Here is a 22,500-nt window from a genome sequence, read left to right as displayed (position 1 = left end):
GTTGTACATGGCGACGTGTGTGTGTACCTGTGTGTACCTTTGGGTGTAGACACGGCGGTCTGTGTGTACATATGAACGTTTTTTGTGCACACATTGATGTTTGTGTGTACATTTGGGTGTAGTTTCTGTCTAGGTGTACACGCAGGTATCTGTGTGTACATGTAGACGTGTGGGCGTGTGCGTATAGGCGTTTGTGTGTACATATAGAGGTCTGTGTGTACATGTGAACGTGTAGCTGTACGTACATGCCGCTAGGTGTACATGGCTGTGTACGTAAAGTGTAGGGCAGGACAAGGAGCTCGTCACGTACATGAATACACACACAGTAGGTGCACATGAGATTTACGTACACAGTAGATGTACACATAGAGGTGCACATAAGGGACGGGGAAAAGTCATCATGTACGTTTCGTGGGAGAAAACACGCCCATGTACGTACACACGCGTTAGGTAAGGTAGGTGTACACAAACACACACACATACATACATACATACCTACATACATACATACATAGGAGTTAAAGTATAGGCGAGTAACTGCACAGTAGAAGAACACACACACACACACACACACACACACACACACACACACACACGCTCACACACATACACACAGAGATAAACAAGGTAAGGCACAGTTGCACATGAAAGGACACACACACACACACACACACACACACACACACACAGAGGTAGGTGGCGTGACAAACATACAGTAGTGTAGCGTCATGCACCTCACGGACTCAACACCCCGCCCCCCCGACGGCCCCCACAACCCCTGACGCCCCCCAGAAAAAAAAGACTTCTCGGGCCATCTGGAGGGGAGTTTGAGCCCCTCCCACACCCCCACGAAGCGCTAACGAAGGCATGGCGGGGAGGAATGTCAGTAGGGGAGGATGTTGTTAGTGTCCTCCCCAACCTCCACCACCACCACCACCACCACCACCACCACCACCACCACTATCGCCACTAATCCAAGATACTACAACAATAATACTAAAGCTGTCCCACTATGAATGCTACAACTATTACTATCACTGCCACGGATTTCCTTGCTGTTCCTGTTGTAACTCTTCACTACTACTTTTATTACTACTACTACTACTACTACTACTACTACTACTATTACTACAACTTCTACTATACTCATTGTCAGTCTGTCGTCTTAGTTTTGCCAGTTGACGTCACATTAACACGGCAACACTGTCACTGCGCGGCGCTCTCTGTTGTTCATTGCCTCTCATTATTCTCGCCCTTTTCAACCCCTGCGGTAACTTTGCATTCCTCACAATCCTCTTACACATTTTCAAGCTACCGAATTATGTATCTTACGCATAGTCCGATACCTTGAGAAGTGACTGGCGTCTTGTTAGGAACATAAAGTGAGTTTACCGCAGGTTTTCCAAAAGAGTGTAGATGTTTGAACGAATCAGCGGCTGAGAGAAATCTTGGCTCGTATTCTGAAACGCTTTGCTCTCTCACCATCACTACTTTCCATAGGCTCCAATTGAAGATACTCGTGTTATTAAGGACATTTTTATGGTTCTATTGATGGACTGGCAAGATTTCTAGATTATTATAAGGAAAAACTATCTTGAAAATCCAGCAAGGCGTTTCTGAAAATGGGCGAGAATGATGCAATGTCAGTGTTACCATGTCCACGTGTCTTGGCTAGTGAAACACTGCTCTAAAGTTGGCAGCATTGTGTATACCATTACCACACACACACACACACACACACACAGCAGAGTGGCAGTGGGTGGGTGCGTGGCCAGCCTGGGGGCGCCTCAAGACATGATGGGGCGGGGCAGAGAAGAGCCACACACACGCGCCATATAATTAGTCGTCTTGGTCACCGCCTCCGCCCGCCCCCTCCACCTCTCTCTCTCTCTCCCTGTGTTTTGCAGACCCGGGCTACCAATACTTCCAGATCCAACGAGCTTTACCGATACAGGAGTCTCACGCAGGTAACACACACACACACATGCACACACCAACACACACACATGCACGTACACACACCTTTCTCCTCTTCCTATCCCTCCCGTGACCCTTAAAAGGAAAAGACCAAAGTTTGACTGATATTTTTTGTACCTCACACATGTTTTGGATAGTAGAGGATTTTTTTACACAAGATAATGCTGTTAGTCTTTTGTTTTGATAGTTAGTGAGTTGCTCCATGCATAGTTGGCAACTCGACCTTCCTTCCTTCCTTCCTTCCTGCCTCGCTATTGGGTGTTGTAGAGCATGGTTTGTTTGGTTGGCCTGTTTGATGCATGACAGTTTGTTTGGTGCATGGTAATGGCTGTGACGAGGGTTCCAGAGCAGCATGTCTCCTGGTGGGCGTGCAGGTAGGTTTACACACACACACACACACACACACACACACACACACACACACACACACACACACACACACATACACACATATTAAATAGTCTTGTTATTTTTCGTTTTCGTTTTCTTTTTCCGTTTTTTTTTTCTGCGCAAAATTCTTTCATGACTTTTAATTAATGAAGTCAAACTAGATCAAAATACCACTCCACATCCTCCTCCTCCTCCTGCACTTCACTTCTCTCTCTCTCTCTCTCTCTCTCTCTCTCTCTCTCTCTCTCTCTCTCTCTCTCTCTCTCTCTCTCTCTCTCTCTCTCTCTCTCTCTCTCTCTCATCAATGTTTATTAAAAGTGTATTTTTGTATGACTATTTACACACACACACACACACACACACACACACACACACACACACACACACACACACACACACACCTGTAGTTTCGAGCCAGGAAGAAGAAAGGTGATAAAATGGGTAGAAGGAGCAAGTCTGGATGTTTATTCCCTCTTTCTCATTTCCCTCTCTTTGTTTCCTTCCTCTCCCATCCATCCTTCTCTCCTTACCCACTTTGTCCCTCCATCTTTTCCTCCACCTTCTCTTTCCTCCACCATTCGTCCTTTGTTTTTCTCTCCGTTCCTCCAAGCTCCCTTTCTTCACCTTCTCTCCATTCCTCCACCTTTCCTCCTTTTTGTCTTTCTCTCTTTTCCTCCATCTTCTCTCCCTTTGTTTTTCCTTTCCTTCCTTTACTATCCCTCTTTTCAACCTTCCATCCCTTCCTTCACCTTCTCTCGTCCCTTCCTTTTTCTTTCCTTCTCTTCCTCCACCTTCCCTTCCTTTTTCTTTCCTTCTCTTCCTCCACCTTCCCTCCCTTTGTCTTTCCCCTCCCTTCCTCCACCTTCCCTCCCTTCCTATCTCTCCCTATTCTCTCAAAAAATATTCTTGATGAAGTTTCCGTGAAATCTCTTAAAATTACATGAAATAATCGGATTACATTTTTTTTCAGCTCGACATAAGATAATGGCTTGAGTCTAAAGAAGGTGAAAGGAAGTCAATGATTAATGATTATATATATTTGTTCAAGAAAGTTAGGAAATATAACGAATTCAGTAAAAAGAAAAGCTATATAAATGTTAACCCTTTCAGTTATTGTTCTTTTTTACTTTAGCATTTATACCTTGAGTTTTGGGTGTGATTAGACCATTTTATTGACATTAGGAAGGGTCTATGGTGGTCAGGAGATTATTGGCCACACTCTTCACTATTTCAATCCCCTTACATGAGTCTCTGAAGATGTATAAAGTCATCAAATAGCAACCAGCACGAATATGAAAACGCGGTACTGAAGAAGTTAAGTTTGTTGAATAAAAGCGAATAATGATAAGTTTGTGAAAAGGAACAATGTTTAACGTAAGAAAAATGATTGGATGTTAACCCCTTCAGTACCATGACGCGTTTCCATAATCATTCTGCTTACTGTTCGGTGATTTTGTGCAGCTTCAGAAACTCGTGTAGGAAGATTAAAATTGTGAAGACTGTGGCCATTAATCTTCTGACCTCCATAGACCCTTCCTAATGTCAATAAAATAGTCTAATCGTACATAAATTTCAAGGTTAAAAATGTGTCCCAGTACTGAAGGGGTTAAGTTTGCAAATGTGTCCCAGTACTGAAGGGGTTAAGTTTGCAAATGTGTCCTAGTACTGAGAGTTAAATTTACTGTTTAAAGTTTAAAGTTAAATAATGACTTCGATTTATATAGAATGAGAAAGTAGCTTAGAATAAAAAAAACAATAGTTATAAATATGTCGAAAAATAAAAAGTAGAAACGTGTGAAATAATAATAATAAATAGACTTCAATAAAATGCGTAGGAATTTATTGAAAGAAGAGGATAACAAGTGAAGATAAAGAAGTAACGTAAGGGCAGGAATTGAATCACAGGCAGATTGGATCAACTTTATCCAGATTCGGCAGAAAAAATGAAGTTGTCTGCTCTCAGAATCATATAAGCAAATGTGTTTTAGATTCCTCCGCCGCCTCCTCTTCTCCTCCTACCTCTTCCGTCTCCTTCCTCCTCCTCCTTCTCCTCTTCCTCCTCCTCCTCCTCCACTTCCTCCTCCTCCTCCTCCTCCTCCTCCTCCTCCTCCTCCTCCTACCTCTTCCGTCTCCTTCCACATCCTCACCTTCCTCCTCCTCCTCCTCCTACCTCTTCTGTCTCCTTCCACGTCCTCCTCCTCCTCCTCCTCCTCCTCCTCCTCCTCTTCTGTCTCCTTCCACGTCCTCCTCCTCCTTCTCCCAGACTTGCTCCGCCCCCCACACCCTCGCCCCTTCAGATTTCCAGGGCTCCAGCATGTTTCCTCCCCCTCTTAAACGTGGGGAGGGGCAGTCCACCCTCCCCACACACACACCATTGCATTAGCCTGGCATGGGTGTATTGGGGGCCTCGACTTAATGTCTCTCTGTGTTTTATGCTTGAGGTTACGTGCATTCCCCTTAAGGTTCCCAAGACTCCTCCTCCTCCTCCTCCTCCTCCTCCTCCTCCTCCTCTGCCTCATCCTCTGCTCACGTGCACTAAGGTGAATCGGATGCGGTTACAATATTGTGTGCCTCGTGTCTTGTAGTGGTGGTGGTGGTGGTGGTGGTGGTGGTGGTGGTGGTGGTGGTGGTGAGTTTGCTTTTATCTTTGTTATTGTTAGTTTTATTTCCTTTTTTTTTTTTTTTTTTTTTTATTTATTTATTTATTTACTTTACTTTTACTACTACTTGCTACTACTATTGTACTACTACTACTACTATTACTACTACTACTACTACTACTACTACTACTACTACTACTACTAAAACTACCACTTCCACCACTACTACTGTTATTCCTAATACTAACTTCACCACTCACTTTATTTAATAGTAGAATCACCGCTACCATCGCTACCACCGCTAACTCAACTATAACTGATAAGATTACTAAAACCACCAACACTCACAGGCTAAACAGAGTAACCGCGTGGACGTGTGTGTGTATGAAAACCAGTGTGCGCTGAAGGAGGATGGGTAAAGAGAAGAGAATTACGAAGAGGAAGAGGAGGAATGAAAAAATGAATCAAAAACGCATGTCGTGAAATAATCCCTTCTGTTTTTGACCCTCATTCTTCTTAATCCGAAACAAGGAGAAGGAGAAACGAATGAGTGAATGAGTAAAACAGGCATGAGATTAATTCATTCCCTTTTCTAACACCCCAAAACTTGACCCTCCATAAAGACAGAATCCTAAAAAAAACAACCCCCGTAAGGAACACCTGAGCCAAGCCCATGGATAGACCTATGCATGGTTGGGTTAAAATGATAAAAATGTAATAACTCTGTACTTAAAAATGAGGTCTTAAAAAAATAACAGGTATCGATATTTGTTGGTTGCGCTTTGTTAGTTTCCTTTCCATTTTTACTTTCCAGATTGCTTTTGTTATTTACTTCTTGTTCACTTCTTTAGCCAGCCAGTCAGTCAGTCAGTCAGTCAGTCAGTCAGTCAGTCAGTAGGAATAGTGCTGGTTCAGTCAGTTCGTCAGGTCTGGGTAAGTGAGAGAGAGAGAGAGAGAGAGAGAGAGAGAGAGAGAGAGAGAGAGAATATGTCCGTCTATTTGAGTGTATGTATGTATGTATGTATGTCTGTATATAATCATGTCCAAAGCAAATATATTCCCCCCACAGCCCCTTCAAGTATTAGAGTCCCCCCCCCACAAAAGCAACAGATTTCTCACTCGATCTTTATTTCTGTATCAAAAAAGCCACAGCAGGCAAGGCAAGCACTCCCCCCACCCCTTACAGCAGCTCTCCCCTAACTTAGCACCATCACGTAATCATATAAAAGGAATATTACAAGTGTTTAATAGTGTATATACTAAAATAACTCACATTTCTCACCCCCCCCCACTTCCCCATCTATCATACATTCACTCACTGCCCCCCAAAAACAACCCCCTCAAAAAAAAAATCATGTATATTATCGTTTAAGAATAATAAAACTGATACTAATTGCCTAACGATTATTCCCCCCTTTAAAGCAGAGACTCCTCCTTTCTCTCCCTCCCGACTCGGCCCCCCCCCCCTCCCCAAAAAAAAGTAAAAAAAAAAATGTCAATAAGATAAAAATTTAATTAGTGGAGTGTTTATCTCCAGCCCCAAGCGTTCATTGGCGATAAACTTTAACTGATAAACAGATAATAAAAAAAAAAAAAAGTGGACGTCTTTTTTTTGTTTGTGTGTCTCGAGTGAGTGGATTTGTGAAGCGTGTGGAAGAGTGCATGATTAAATTTAAAGCGTGGATAGATTTATGTGTGATTAGATGAGTAGATAGACAGATAGATGAGTGAATGATGTGCTTTGGTGTGAGAAGGTAGATAGATAAGCAGATAGACATTAATAGAAAGCTGCTTAGTTTGGATAGACAAGTAGACATACATAGAAAGCTGGTTAGATAGATAGATAGACAGGTAGACGAGTGAATGATGTGCTTTGGTGTGAGTAGATAGATAGATAGACAGGTAGACATTAATTGAAAGCTTGGTAGATTGATAAATAGACAGGTAGACACATAGAAAGCTAGTTAATTAGATAGATAGACACACATAGAAAGTTAGATTGATAGATACACAGGTAAAACATTAATAGAAAGCAAATTACATAGATAAATAGAAGCTAAATTACAAATACTTATGTAAAACGGTCTTAATTAATGAAGATTTTTTACATTATGCACTATGTAATAATTAATGAGACACGTAATGCAAAGGCCACGAGTGAGACTAATAGACGGTGTGAAGAGAGTGTTAGTTAGCTCTTGGTGTCTAGCAAAGGACGAGTGGCAAGTGGGATGCATGGTAGAGGTGAATAGAAGAGAGGAGAAAGTAGCTGTGAGTTCAATGATAGACTAACATTATGAGTATTTGTGGGTTAGAGATTGAGTAACTTGCTGTGCTAATCTCCACGGTGCTTTGCTTCGTCACTGCTAAGACCTTGGACACTTTCACATATTTTCTGTTATAACTTCATTTTTAAGTAAGTTTATAGGAAAGTTATCTGTTTTTTTTTTTTTTTCAAGGATCTTTATCATTTACTGACGGTTTTACAAGGATTTTCACACATTTTCCCTGTCATAACTCCATTTTTGATAAGTTTATAGGGAAGTTATTAGGTTTTTCGATGACATTATTTATTTACTGGTGGTTTAACAATAATTTCACGCGCTCAGTTGGACATTTTCACACATTTTCTGTCCTAATTCAATTTTTAGTAAGTTTATCAAGTTTTTTTCAAGGACATTTTTTTTATTCACTGACGGTTTTACAAGATTTCACACGTTCAGTTGGACATTTTTATACATTTTCTGTCCTAACTCAATTTTTAGTAAGTTTATAGGGAAGTGGTCAGATTTTTCAAGGACATTTTCGATTTACTGACGTTTCTATAATAATTTCACACGCGCAATTGGACACTTTCACTCATTATCTCCGTCGTAATCCAATCTTTTTTATAAGTTTAAAGGGAAGTTATCAGGTTTTTCAATTATATTTTTGATTTACTGACGGTTTAACAAGAATTTCACACCCAGTTGGATTAGAAAATATGCTTAAGATACCCTGCAATCTTTCCACTTTGAGTATACTAAGATTGGCTAACCATTAAAAGGTTCTCGGTAATGTTGTTGGATTTTCTAAGGATATTGTCGATTTACTGACATCTTACAAGAATTTCACACTCCAAATTGGATGAAAACTTGCTTAAGAACCCTTGTATCCTCTCCAGTTTAAGAGTATTCTAAGACAGACTGATTAACATGTTTACGAGGAAATTTCTGGGTTTTGGAGTGTATATCATAACCTAACATTGAATCTACACCGTCAGTAGAATAAAGCACACTTAACCCCTTCAATAGCAAGTTACTAAAGGGATTAATGGTGTAAATAGTTATATATAGCAGTTATAGGGATGAGAACACACTTAATACCTTTGAACAACTGAGTAGAAATTGTGAAGTGTAATAGCAGAGTTAAGACGAAGGTAAGCACAGTGGGAGTGAGTATTTAGGTTACTTGATTTGTAGCCTCGAGTGTGCTAGATAGATACTTCAGTGTATATAGTTACTAGTTAGTTAATAAGGTGAAAGTGTAGGAGTCTTAACGCTTAACTGCTCCTTTGAGTCTGTGAATAAGACATGAGGGACTGAGTGTGCATTTGTGTGTGTGTGTGTGTGTGTGTGTGTGTGTGTGAAGGTCATGAATTGCATATGATTACTTACTGTGCAATTTTAATCTTTCTTTTTCTCCTTTTTTTATTTCTCTTTCTTTTTTCTTTATTACGACAAGAGTTATTTACCAACCTCTGCATGACGTGACGCTTTTCATTTCCACGCGTTCAGTTCATCTAATCTATTTATTCATTTGGGTTTTACAGTTTATTTCACGCTGATTATTCCCTTTTATTTTCCTTTTTTCCCCTCTTATTTTATACCCCCTTAAGTCCCCATCCCTCCCTCGCCCTAGTTCGCATCCCCTTAGCCTTTCCCTTCCTTGCATTAGACTTCCCCACCACCCTCTCCCCTCTCCCTCTCCCCTCTCCCCTCTCCCAAAGCTCTCCCATTGAGATATTGAATTGTAATGATATTTCTTTTTCCCTCTCCCTCCGCGTCCTATCTCCCGATGCTTCCTCTTTTTCACTCTCACCTCTCCCTCTTCCTCTTCCGCCTCTCCTCACGTCCCCTACCTGACATCCGCCCCCTCTCTCTCTCTCTCTCTCTCTCTCTCTCTCGTGCAATTTTATCATGTTTTTTTCTTTCTCCATTTTCTTTCTCTCATATTTCCTGTTTTTTTTTTCCTCTTTTCATCTTGCTTTTCAATTTTTTTTATCGTGTCTTTGTCTTCTTTTCTCTTCGTTATTCTTTTTTTTCTCTTTTCTTGTTTCCTGTTCGTTTTTCCTCTCTCTCTCTCTCTCTCTCTCTCTCTCTCTCTCTCTCTCTCTCTCTCTCTCTCTCTCTCTCTCTCTCTCTCTCTCTCTCTCTCTCTCTCTCTTTTCGTCTAATCTCTCTATTGCCTTTCTCTCCTTCCTTTCTTCCTTCCTATTCCTTCCCACCTTTTCTTTAATCACTTTCTATTTCTCTCTCTCTATTGTCTCCTCCTTCGCTATTCTCTTTTCCTTCCCTTTCTTTCATTGCTACCTCATTTGCCAAACTCTCTCTATCTCTCCTTTATTCCTCTCTTTATACCTTTCTCTCATTCTCACCTTATCTTTTCCTCACATCTTCCTTTTGCACCCTCTCCTCCTCCTCCTCCTCCTCCTCCTCCTCTTCCTCCGCCTCTTCCCTTCATTTTCACACCTTCCTATTCTCCTCCCCTCCCCTCCCCGCCTCCCCCGCCCCCAGCGAGGCTGAGGAAGCAATAGAGACGGAGGATTGGCGCCGTCAGAAATCAGAATCTTCAACAGCCATGGACGAGATTGAAACCACCTACGTGCCGACCGCCATGGTGATCGAAAACACCAAGTACGCTGCCAACCAGGTGCGTCCGTGCCTTGCTACGTGCGTGCGTGAGTGCGTGAGTGAGTGAGTGCGTGAGCTAGTGCGTGGTGAATGACGGCCGTGAATGGTGGGTTTATGATGTATGTTTTAATCATTTTTATTCCTCAGTGAATCTCTCTCTCTCTCTCTCTCTCTCTCTCTCTCTCTCTCTCTCTCTCTCTCTCTCTCTCTCTATCTATCTATCTATCTATCTATCTATCTATCTATCTATCTCTCTTTCTCTCTCTCTCTTATCTCTGTTCCTCCCCTCCCCTCCCGGCACTAATGGGTGTGTGCCTCAGGGGCGGACCACTGGGTGCTGCCGCGGCCTGGCTTCCTGCATCAAGAGGACCGTGGACCGCGAGGAGGTGAGCAGCACGGCGGGGGGCCACCGGTCTGGCTATCACACTCCGGGCTACCACACCCCTGGCTACCACACCCCCGGCTACCACACCCCTGGGTCGGCGGAGACCACCCTGCCCTCCTCCGTGTCCCGCTGCACCTCGCTGAATTACATCCGGGAACCGCTGGCCGTCACCCCGACCCGCTACCGCCAGAACTCCATGATTCCCCTGGTGGAGCGCGCCGAGAGACCAGACCACCACCACCCGCACCACCACCACTACCAGCACCCCCACCACGGCACCTCGGCCACGCTGCCCAGGGCGGAGAGCACCCTGGGCATGGGCGGGCGGGGGCAGATGATGGGCGGGCGGCTGGCTACCCGCTCTCACTCCTCGGACTCCGTGTACACCATTCTGATCCGCCTGCCGCACGACCCCTCGCAGGACGGCCCGCTGCACCCGCCCTCCATCGTCATGATCGAGGAGGAGGGCGCCGGCGGGCCTGGAGGCGGCGGCGGAGGCGGCAACGGGGCGGGTGCCGGACAGGACGGCGGCGGGGCCAACGCGGGACACAAGCTGCGGTTTGAGCGAGGGACATCACCGCTGGCTCGGCGCGGGGACTCCGTCTGTTCGGACCCCAGCGGCCAGACGACCCGCGTGGAGTGCTCCCTGCACCCCGGGGGCCCTGAGGGCACCTCCCCTGTGTCCAACCGCCGCTCCTCCTCCCACGTGCCGGACATCAAGATTCCCCTCAACGCCAAGATCATCCCCAAGCAGCTCGCCAAGACCACGGGCGGCGGCAGTGGCAACTCCGGCGGCAGCGCGGGCGTGGGCGGCCATAACTCTGGCGCCTCCACCATGCCGGGGAAGAAGAAGAAGAAGAAAAAGAGTCAGGAGAAGAAGCAGGACCGCAAGGCCGCCAAGACGCTGTCCGCCATCCTGCTGACCTTCATCGTGACGTGGACGCCGTACAACGTGCTGGTGCTGCTGAAGACGGTGCTCGCCTGCAAGGCCGACGACTGCATCCCTCGCCAGCTGTGGGACTTCTCCTACTACCTGTGCTACATCAACTCCACCATCAACCCCATGTGCTACGCCCTCTGCAACGCCGCCTTCAGGAGGACCTACGTCAGGATCCTCACCTGCAAGTGGCACAGTCGGCGGCGGCAGGGCGTGCAGAGGGGCTACTACAGCTGAGGACGTCTAACCTGCCGTCTAGCAAGAGCCACCTACCAGCTGCTCTTCCTCCTCCATCTACACTGGCTGGCGAGCATCTGAAGCCACGCCTCGCTGCCGCCCCCACGCCATCCCGAACACCAGGCTAACCCGTGAACACACACTCACACACACACACACACACACACACACACACAAAGCCGGATTACCGCTGGGTTGCTAACTGGACTGTATATTAGAGCATTAGAGTCTCCGGCACCAAAGACCACGGGTGCCTCCTCCCCGCGGCATGCATCACAGCGCCGCTCACCCGAAATATCAGTTGTTGTTGGTAAGGGAGGCTGTAATTGTCAAGGAAGGCTTCAGCGTATCAGCTTATGTCCCTTGTAAATGGTTAATTTGGCCTTGCACACACACACACACACACACACACACACACACACACACACACACACACTGATAACAGAAGTAATGCCAACAATGCGAGAAAGAGTGAGAATGATGGCATCACTGCCTGTCGCTACACACACACACACACACACACACACACACACACACACACACACACACACACACACACACACACTGCTTCATTCCAGAACGCTCATGTCAACATTTAACAAACATTTTTAGGTACATCAAGAATAATAATCATGTGCGTTTTGTCGGTAACGTAGATGAGTGAAGCGGTGTGTGTGTCTGTGTGTGTGTGTGTGTGTGTGTGTGTACATGCTCACACACATGCACAACATATACACACGTACACGGGGAAGCCTGGAGGCGTGTCTGCAGTGTTGGTGCACATGTCAAGATAACAAATAATGACATCGAAATGGCAACACACACTGCCGCCCCCCTCCCTCATCTCTCTCTCTCTCTCTCTCTCTCTCTCTCTCTCTCTCTCTCTCTCTCTTCTGTGCTTCCTACTTTTCCCCGCTATAAATAGAAAGGAAGAAAACGAGAAATCATAATTAAAAAGGCGGAATGTTTGACAGAAAACTAACCAAATAAGAGAAAACGATGAAAGGAAAGAAAAGAAGCAACCACATCCAGCAGAAGACGAAGGGAGAGAAAATGACTGTTTTATGAGACGAAGAGGGTGAGGCGGCAGTGAAAAGGGAGAAAAAATAGAAAAAAAAGAGGGCGGCAGCTTCACCAAAGAGAGAGAGAGCAAGAAAAGAAGTCAAAGAAAACGAGAGGCAGAGTGTGTGTGTGTAAGTGTCTCTGCTGGCCGCGCTGGTACACAAAATTACCAACAACAAATAAATAAAATAAAATAAATAAATATACTACACTGTGTTGCCCTTAAAATGAAGAAAAAAAGGAAAGAAAGAATAAAGGATGGAGAAATTCTTAAAAGCTTACAAAAAAAAAATATGGGAAGTTGTTTGTGGTTAGCTAATGTGTTCATGTGTATATTTGAATTCCTGGGTCGTTTTAGAAGTGTACCATTTCTCTCGTGGACTGGATGGATGTGTGTTCCCTGCGTTGTGTATTGTACTAACCTCAGGCAGCGTTTGTTAGTGTTCTCGCCTGGAAGATCAGATGAAGAGACAGCGGGAGTTTGTTACCATTGAGAGGCGGTTTTCTTTTGGTGTATCTTGTCGTGTGGAGAGCTAAGAAGAGACGTCACTCTGTCGTTTAGGTATTAAGAAGTGTTTTTTGTCGTTTTTTTTTTTTTTTTTTTTTTTTGTCTCCAGGAGCTGAAGATGTTTATATAAGTGTGCGAGGCGGTTTTTATTTATTTATTTATTTTTTTATTTTGCCTAATGGAAGGAAAGAGAGACGAAAAATAAGAGGGGATGGATTAATTTCACCGGTTTTTTTTTTTTTTTGTGAACAGAAGAAAAAGATAAAGGAAAAAAAAAATTCCACTTTGTACGCGGTGATAAAGAACTGCACTGCCAGGCGCGCATCTCGGCCGTCAACTCTTTTTTTAACATTGAAGTGGAGTTGAATACTGTATTTGAGCCTCTTCAATTCCTTACAACGCCTCCGATTCTGTTGCTGTATCACAAGTGTCGAATATTTAAGACACAGTTCAGTCAGGGTTCCACGAAGACGCCTCAGGGAAGAAGAAAACGAAGAGGAGAGGGAATATGAGGAGTACCGCGTTTAGTATGGGGGAAATAACTTCAATAAATCCATAATGTAGGCTCTGGGGCGTCAGCAGGAGTCGAGGGAAAGTATTGATTGACCTCCACGATAGGACAGAAACACCCAAAATGTGTCAAGTATTATTATTTTCCTCTGACGCTGTGTAGGGAGAAGGAAGAGGAGGCGGAGGGAAGGAGGGAAGCGGCTACAGGGAAGATAAAGGTGGATGAAAGAGATAGGGAGGAGGAATAGTGAAAGAACGAGCGAGGGAGAGGGAGCAGTGACAAGACATCTTATCTCATTTTAGCGAACGGTATTTTTTATTACTCCGATAACTAACACATCCTTCATTCCTTGTGTAAGTTTATGTTAGATTATGAAATAGAAAACAAAGTAATACACATATAATGACGTATATAAAAGTTAAATACATGATATCACCGTTAAAAGATAAATATTCAAAGTACCGTTCGCTAAATGGAGACAAGCTATCACTTGTAAACAGAAGAGACGGAAGGGGAGGCTGGCGGCTTGAACATGTGACAGTGACTTGAGTGCGGCGTGTAGTGGCTTATTTTACCGGATTACCAGTTCTTCCTTCGTTGTCTGGGACTGTATAGGACATAACCAGAGTCCCAACGAAGTCCTGGAGCCTCCCTGCGTCTGTGGAGTGACTTGGTGAGTGTTAAAAGCAGGAAGGGAGAAAGAGAAGAGAAGAGAAAGAGAGAAGGGGGAGATGGAAGGACTCAGTATGTTGACGTTAATTGTATTTTACGTATTTGTATTTTTATAGTGAGTCAAGCAGAGGCAGGAGAGAGCGAGAAGAGTGTGGGGCAGGATAGAGCGAGAAGAGAGGGAGTGAGGCAGGATAGAGCGAGAAGACAGTGTGTGCAGGAGGAAAGAGCGAGAAGAGGAGTGTGTAAGGCAGGAGAGAGCGAGAAGAATGTACCAGACAGGGAGGCAGATTTGAGGACTTAGTGAAAACGATGTGTGGGGGTTTACGCAACAGCAGCGGGGTCATAATTATGGCGCCGTGGGATAGTTTAGGAAGGGGGGGAGGAAGTACAGTAGTATCGTCTGGTGGAGTGCGACGCGCGTGTGTGAAATACTACAATACCACCAGGACAAGGAAACAACCCACATAATCCTCACCTCTATTAATACTGCCATTTTCTGCAAGGATATACAAAGTTCCCCGTTTTGACATGTTGCATTTATTATTCCTACGCATGTACTGTTGTTGGATTACGCGTTTCCCTCGTGTCACAAGGGAATAAAAAATCACTAGAGTTAATATAGTGTGAGTGAGCGATGCAGTGGCGGTCATAGCTTGCGTCTTGTACCGTTGCCTTGAGTTGTAACTGCATAAGGTTTGAATAGCGGAGAGGAGCGTGAAGTACCTAAAGGCGAGTATTCTACCTGGTTACCTCTCTTCATTGTGACTAAACAAGACGCAAGTTGTGACCGCGACTGTACCGGGAAAGTTTGGATGTATATCATGAAACTCTATAATTTAAGGGGGTCAGGTGGCTCAATGGTGAAGTGCTTGCCTTGTGGCTTGGTGGTCGCTGGTTCGAACCCTGGTTATCTAAGCCTGGCTCATTCTGGGGGGACATTTTTTATCCCTTTTTTGATAATAGATTAAAGGCTAAATTAGGAAGTTTTAAAAAGAAGAGATCACTTTAACTATATAATTAGACTGTACGAAACACCAATGGTTAATAGCGAAGTAACGATACAAAAAACAAATACATAAAGAGCGTGACTAGTCTACCTGTGACCTGTTAATTAAGGTTGGATGTAGGTGCGCGCCCCCTCTATTTTTGTATCGGCGCTCCCGTGACGTGACGCCGCCTTCTGTTAAACTTAGTCTCCAGTAACCAAACCCTCGACTTCTTCCATGAGATTACTGAAGTGTGTGTTTTCTACGGATAATGTAACTTGACTCTCTCTCTCTCTCTCTCTCTCTCTCTCTCTCTCTCTCTCTCTCTCTCTCTCTCTCTCTCTCTCTCTCTCTCTCTCTCTCTCTCTCTCTCTGATTTAGGTTAGGTTAAGTTAAATTCCTTTCAATCCTAAGATGTGACAGAGTTTCATATTACCTTCGTTTGTTATAGTTTTCTAGAAATTTGGCAGTAGTGTAGTATTTTTTATTCTTTGTTGACTTATTGATCCATTTACTGTTATTTATTCTCGCTTTAGTAAGATCGACATTACGCTTTCTGTTGGTTCTAGTCATGTTATTGTTCGCCTTGTGTTCATTTATAATCCAAAGAACAAGATAGATCAGTAATCCCAAGCAATTAAACGTATTGTAATGTGCCAAGAGTTGTTGTTGTTGTTATTATTATTATTATTATTATTATTATTATTATTATTATTATTATTATTATTATTATTATGAAAAGCGAAATTTCGTGAACCTGGAAAAGAAGTCCAACAAAATATTTACTTTCTGACATTCCATTTTCTTTCACTGTTTGGTTACTGCGGCAGCTACTACTACTACTACTACTACTACTACTACTACTACTACTACTACTACTACTACTACTACTACTACTACTACTACTACTACTACTACTACTACTACTACTACTACTACTACTACTACTACTACTACTACTACTACTACTACTACTACTACTACTACTACTTGTATCTATATCAGTCTGCCGGCAGTTGTTCTCTCTTGGGTCATCAACATCGAAAGTAGTGATAGTTGTCATCGTCTGGGTAGCCTCTAGGTTCAGTAACACACACATCAACTCAACCAAATTAACCAACACTGATATTCAAAACTATGTACGTGTGTGTGTGTGTGTGTGTGTGTGTGTGTGTGTGTGTGTGTGAGAGAGAGAATCGAGAATATGTTATAATATATATTCTTTGTATATTTATTTAGTTATTTTTCAGAGTCGAGGATAAAGCGACAGAATGAATAATAGTAATAATGATAATAATAATAATAATAATAATAATAATAATGATAATAATAATAATAATGATAGTAAGAATACTAAATGTGTGCTGTTTTTAAGAATATATAGATGAATAATTATTATTATTCTATACACGAACGCGATTGATTAAGAGAAAAAATCGAAAAAAAGACAAAAATCCAAAAAAAGAAAAAAATCTTTGTGTGTTATGTTGTATAAAGGAAACATTTCCAGACCAAGTGTTAGCGCTGACCAGAGACGGTGTTGTTATTACGCGTCTGAGTAATAAGCATTGAACGTTCCAAGGTCGTACTTGTAGTGTGTAGGTTGTAGACAGTCCCAACAACAGCAATTTGTAACCCAACCCAACTCAATCCAACCCAAACCAATCAACCACCCTAACCCAGCCCAGCCCAAGCTGACTCTGTGGCAGGACGGACTCCAAGCACTACTGAAAGACACACTTGTACATTTTCGCAGGTTTTAGATATATTTTCTATGGAAGGCTTGGTATTTGCGTATTTTTTCATTGGTATACATAACATATATACATATAGGTGTGTGTGGGTGTGTGTGTATATATATATATATATATATATATATATATATATATATATATATATATATATATATATATATATATATATATATATATATATATATATATATATATATATATATATATATATATATATATATATATATATAATCTTCCAATTGCTATATTATGAATGTTGATGAATAATTTAATTAAGCCGTTACTAGGTAATCTATTTGTACACATGTAATGAATAAAAACTCACCTGTTTACCTGTGCAACCTTAGATTATAATAACTAACTAGTTCCACAATTTAACGGATTTGTATACATGTAAACAACAACAACCACCACCACCACCACCACCAACACCACCACCACCACCACCACCACAACCACCACCACCACCACCACCACCACAACCACCACCACCACAACCACAACCATCCCGTTCATCTATTGTCACGCATTCAACCAACATTTTGTAACAACCGCGGGAGGGAAGGGAATCCAACACTTTTTTTGAAGGGCACCTCACACTTCATGGAGGGGATTAACATTAACTCTGCTAAATTGTTTTGTACCGATTGTATTAGTACGTACTACCTACATGTCCCCTCGCTGGGTGGGTGAACACGTGCTCTTTTGTACAGGTGTAGCCAGGTAGCCAGTGATCGTAGTGCGTGGGTGGCGGTGCTGGCCTAGGCTAACTAACTAACATATCTAGTCAAGTTTGCATTTACCTTAACGCTGGAAGGGATTTGAGAGCTCAGAGAGAGGAGGGATGATAATAGAGTGCGTGTGTGTGTGTGTGTGTGTGTGTGTGTGTGTGTGTGTGTGTGTGTGTGTGTGTGTGTGTGTGTATACTAGACTCGTGTAAGCGTGTGCATTAGTAATAGTTCGCTGGTTCTTAACTATAACCTCTCTGCTTTTCCTAATCTCAACCTGACCCACCCTCTGTCTAGTTCAAAGCTCCTTCCCTCGTCTGTCACTAGGTAGCCTCGCCTCGCTCTCTGTGAAAGATGTGTTTAGCGATGCACGCGCTTACTCGGGCAACAGAAAACGACAACACGGCAACAAGGGAAAACGGGAAGAATGGCCGTAATTGTCATCCTAGCTCTCTCTCTCTCTCTCTCTCTCTCTCTCTCTCTCTCTCTCTCTCTCTCCTAGGATAGATTGTCAACCCCCAAATAAGTAAATAAGTGTAGATTCATTTAGACAAACTTGTACCCCGTCACCCCTCATCCCATCCATCCCAGCCCCTCGAACCCCCCACCCCACCCCATCCCCTACCGGCAATAACCGTTGTACAGTATTTGGTGTGTCTCAAGTCGCTTTTTTGTAACATACGGGTTATATATAAAGTAAAAAAGCAACATAGCAAGACTTCGAGAGACAGCTGCGTGTGGCGAGAGAAGTAATGTTTGTATGCAGTTGATATTTTTGTGCAAACGTCGATATACTAGGCTACGTTTTACCGAGAAGTGTTTTACGTGTGACTCGGGCTTAGGAAATTGTTTATACTCTTTATCTTTTGTTATATTACCGGGGTAAGCTCAGTAGCGTGATGGAGTCTTTATTTTGAGTCATTTTCCTTTTTTCCTGTTGATATACTAAATTACGTTTTACCAGGAGGAGTTTTACGTGTGACTTGGACTTGGAAAATTGTGTTTATACTGTTCTGAGTGTTCTCTTTTGTTTTGGTTCCCGGGGTAAACTCATTAGCGAGATGGGATTTATTTTGAGTTATCATTTTTTTACCGTTGATATACCATGCTACGTTTTATCATGAGGAGTTTTACGTGTGACTCGGGCTTAGAAAATTGTGTTTATACTGTTCTCTTTATTTTGGTTCCCGGGGTAAGCTCAGTAGCGAGAGAGAGGGTTTTGTTTTGAATTGTTTGCCTTTTCCCGCCCGCGCCCCGTTGGAAAGAAAGAAGAGACTGTGTTTGCGCGCTGTTAAAAAGACACACACTTCCTGATCTGCGCGCGACGCGGTATCCATCGCTCAAATATTTCATGATTTTTTTTTTTTTTCTTCAGTTTCTTTTCTTTTCGTCATTGCTCGTTTGTGTTCCTGTTTAAGTCTTCTTTTTTCTTTTTCTTTTTTTCTCTGATACTTTTTTGAATCGCCATTTGCTCATCTTGGGGAAATGTTATTGTTGTTGTTGTCTTTTTTAGTTTTGTTTTTGGAATTCAAAGATGGCGCGGTTTTTTGCACGCTCACAAATCGCAACGAAGCTCATTCATATTTTTTGAAAGGTAGTGAATAATAATAATAATTATTATAATAATAATAATGTAATTCACCCGTGATTATTGGTGCCCGTGGAGACAAAGACAAAAAAAAATGTAAAATAAAAAAAATCAGGATATAGACGCGTAAGTTTCATCATATCATTGGATTTCATGGTGGATCAATCACTACTACTGCTGATGATGATGATGATTGGCTGTCCTTCCTATCAACGGAGCAAGCAAAACGGCGGCTGTCTGTCACCACGAGACTCGCTTTGTTTGCTTCCCAACGCACAAACATCGCCAAATAGATGATGATAATGATCTTTCCGTTTACAATTACCAAGGTTTTTTTTGAAGAGTAAAGGCAATCTAGGCTATTAGAGGCTACTTAGCGTAAATTGGGTGGTGGGCATACACTAGTAGCGTCTTTTTAACGATCAGTGACGATAGGTTAGAAAGAGGAAAGTTGAAATGGAATGATGAAGATGTGATGGAATAATTACCGTTCAATTTAAGTCAGATATTGTCAAGATGGCTATTGCAACTTTTTGGATTGAAATTATAAGCCGCATAGGTTGTTATTCATACTTTTTTCCAGTCCAAAGTGACAGAAAAGGGTAATGTCGTTTCATTCCCGTAGATTTGTGACTTCCTCCCACTGCCGGAATTGTAAGATCAGATGCGGCTATTAGTTTCCTTGTACAAATTTATTCAGTGGAGGGGAAGAAAAAATTAATAGTGGATATGAACGCGAGCTGTATTTATATTATTCCTTCAGTGTTGTATTGGTTGATGTGTCGAGGCAGGAGACAGGAGGCGGAGGAGCAAGAGGAGGAGGAGGGAGGGATCAGAAATGGTTTATTTTCCGTGAGTGTGAGTGTCTGGGTGTATATTAGGTGTTCTATATTAACCAATAGTCTAACCACCCCCGGGGAGATCTGTTCCCAGGGGAGGCTGCAAGCGATGTTAGAATGTTAAAACAAAAAATATTACCATCACTACCATTACCACCCACCACCACCACCACCACCACCACCACCACCACCTTTTTACCATAGAGTTCCCATGCTAACTTAACCATTACCATTATTACCTAGTCGGCCCCTACCAGAAATATCAGATTATTTATTCATTTCTTTCCTAAACGAAATCTCCCCATCCTAAAGAGAAAAAGTAAAAAAAAAAAATTAAAAAAAGTCCTTCAAAATCACCCATTAACCCATCTCCCCTACAAAAGGTGTTGCTACTAAGAATTATTTTCCAGTGTAATAAGTGTTATGATTGCTATTTCTTTACTTAAATGTGGTGTCATCCCGAGCGGAGATATAGACAGAAAAAAAAATAATAATAAACTTGAAGAATGTCTTTTTGTTTCTCGACTAAGGACTGCGAGGTGGCTAGCCGGGCAGTATATGGATCATGGATGTTTGCTAGTGTGTACCCAAACGTCCCTCAGCCAGTTTTATATTAGAGTACAGAGAATCCTTTCATGGTTATATCCAGCAAGCATTATTAGCTCCGGGGCGGGACGGGCGAGGCGCAAAGCTGGTGAGGCGCGGCAGGGAAAGGCAAAGCGAGGAAGGATGAGGAGAGGAGGGCGAGTGAGGACTGACGGGAAGGAAGGAAGGGAAGGGAAGGGGTGGTAAACACATGAAGGAGAAAGACAAGGGGAGTTGATTTTGATGTAAATAATGTGTTTGCAGTTATTGAAATCACTTTGTACACATTATTTTGTACTTAAACGTTCCTATAACCATTACTACTGTGTTTATTTATTTTTTGTATGCGTAACTTGTATTTGATTCATGACTTGCCATTAGTGCTGGCATTCTTATGTATATATGTATTATGGTGCATTGAGTATACGTATACATGACCACACGTGCAGTGACCGTATTATTGCTGCCTATACCGTTGTGTTCGTCGACCGCTGGTGCACTCTTGTATAGGCGACCGTATATTTATTTCAGATTATTTATTTATTCGATTTATTCTATTCGTTCTTTGTTCAAACGTCGCTTTTTCGTGTTTAGCTCCCCATCCCAGACCTCTCCAGACCTTCCCGGGGCACGGCGAGCTGCAGGCTGGCGGGCACAGAGCTTGGCCACCACCAGGCTTGGCTAACAGTTGTCAAGCCGGACCAGACTGTGCTCAGCTTCACCAAACTACGCTATCTTTGGCCAGGCTCGCTCAAGTTAGCCAGGTTGTGACTAAGATTGGTTACGGCAGGCTGTGTTTGGGAAGTCGGGCTTGGCTAGGTGTGGTCAGGCTAAGTTTGGCTAGGCTGATATAGTGTTATGTAGGCTGAATATTGCCAGACTTGCTAAATAACCTTTGCTATGTCGTCCCGCATTGTTCTCACTCGCTATGATGTTACCAGCTCGAATCCCGCTCCGCCCGCACCCGGAGACTGATTTATGTGTGTGTGTGTGTGTGTGTGTGTGTGTGTGTGTGTGTGTGTGTGTGTGTGTGTGTGTGTGTGTGTGCTCAGAACGACATGTGATATGTGAAGGTAACGTCGCCCCGTCGTTCAACAAGACATTTTTAAAAAGAAATCCAACTTACTTTTATTATCCTTGTGTGGGGAACAAAGGGGAGAGAGGATCAAGGTGAAGTGTCTTTGGATTATTTCTTATCTACCTGTCTGTCTGTCTGTCTGTCTATCTATCTTTCTGTTTATCTATCTATCTGTCTGTCTGTCTGTCTGTCTTTCTATCTGTCTCTATTTATCTATCTATCTTTCTATCCATCTATCTATCTATCCATCCATCTATATATCTAACTATCTATCTATCTATCTATATCTATTTACCTTTTCACTTGATTTAATTGAAAAAAAAAAAAAAAATATACACTTGATTAATCTCTTCTTCAATCAAAACAAAAAGAACAAGAACAGCAATAACAACAATAACAAAAACAACTAATAGAAAATACAATAGAACAAGAGTAAGAACGACAAAAACTCAATGAAAAAAGAACACATACAAAACATAGACATACATAAAGACAAACAAAGCAACAACAAGGAAGAACAACAAAAAACTGGTATGCCAAGATCAGACACGCTCTTCTCATAATAAAAAGATAACAACGAGAATTTTAGTAAGGTATTAATTCGAGGGATTTAGAGGAGGAGGTGGAGGAAAAATGAAAATTGGAGGAGTTTGAGGAGGACAAGGAGGTCGGCCACGTGAGGAATAAGAAATGAGAAGAGCTGATGGAAGAAGAGGAGGAAAAAAAAGAGGAAAAAGATGATGATGGTAAATGAGAAAGGCCTTTTTAAGT

General features: G+C 42.6%; 1 protein-coding gene across 2 annotated transcripts in view; it reads left to right on the top strand.

The window, feature by feature from the left end:
• LOC123508776 (muscarinic acetylcholine receptor M5-like) overlaps positions 1–14,387 on the top strand; it is a 184,553-nt gene extending 170,166 nt beyond the window's left edge. The window contains exons 11-13 of one of the 2 annotated variants that reach the window (XM_045262675.1): positions 1,908–1,967; positions 9,743–9,878; positions 10,180–14,387. In XM_045262675.1, coding sequence (XP_045118610.1) covers positions 1,908–1,967; positions 9,743–9,878; positions 10,180–11,418 — 1,435 coding nt within the window. In that variant the 3' untranslated portion in view covers positions 11,419–14,387. The remainder of the gene's footprint in view (positions 1–1,907; positions 1,968–9,742; positions 9,879–10,179) is intronic. The other variant, XM_045262676.1, reaches the window with a different exon arrangement.
• The last annotated feature ends 8,113 nt before the right edge of the window (positions 14,388–22,500 follow it).

This window comes from Portunus trituberculatus, chromosome 25 (genome assembly GCF_017591435.1).
Source record: "Portunus trituberculatus isolate SZX2019 chromosome 25, ASM1759143v1, whole genome shotgun sequence".
NCBI classification, from domain to species: Eukaryota; Metazoa; Arthropoda; class Malacostraca; order Decapoda; family Portunidae; genus Portunus; species Portunus trituberculatus.
The sequence above is the reverse complement of the archived record's forward strand: the minus strand, read 5'-3'. Positions and strand labels throughout refer to the sequence as shown.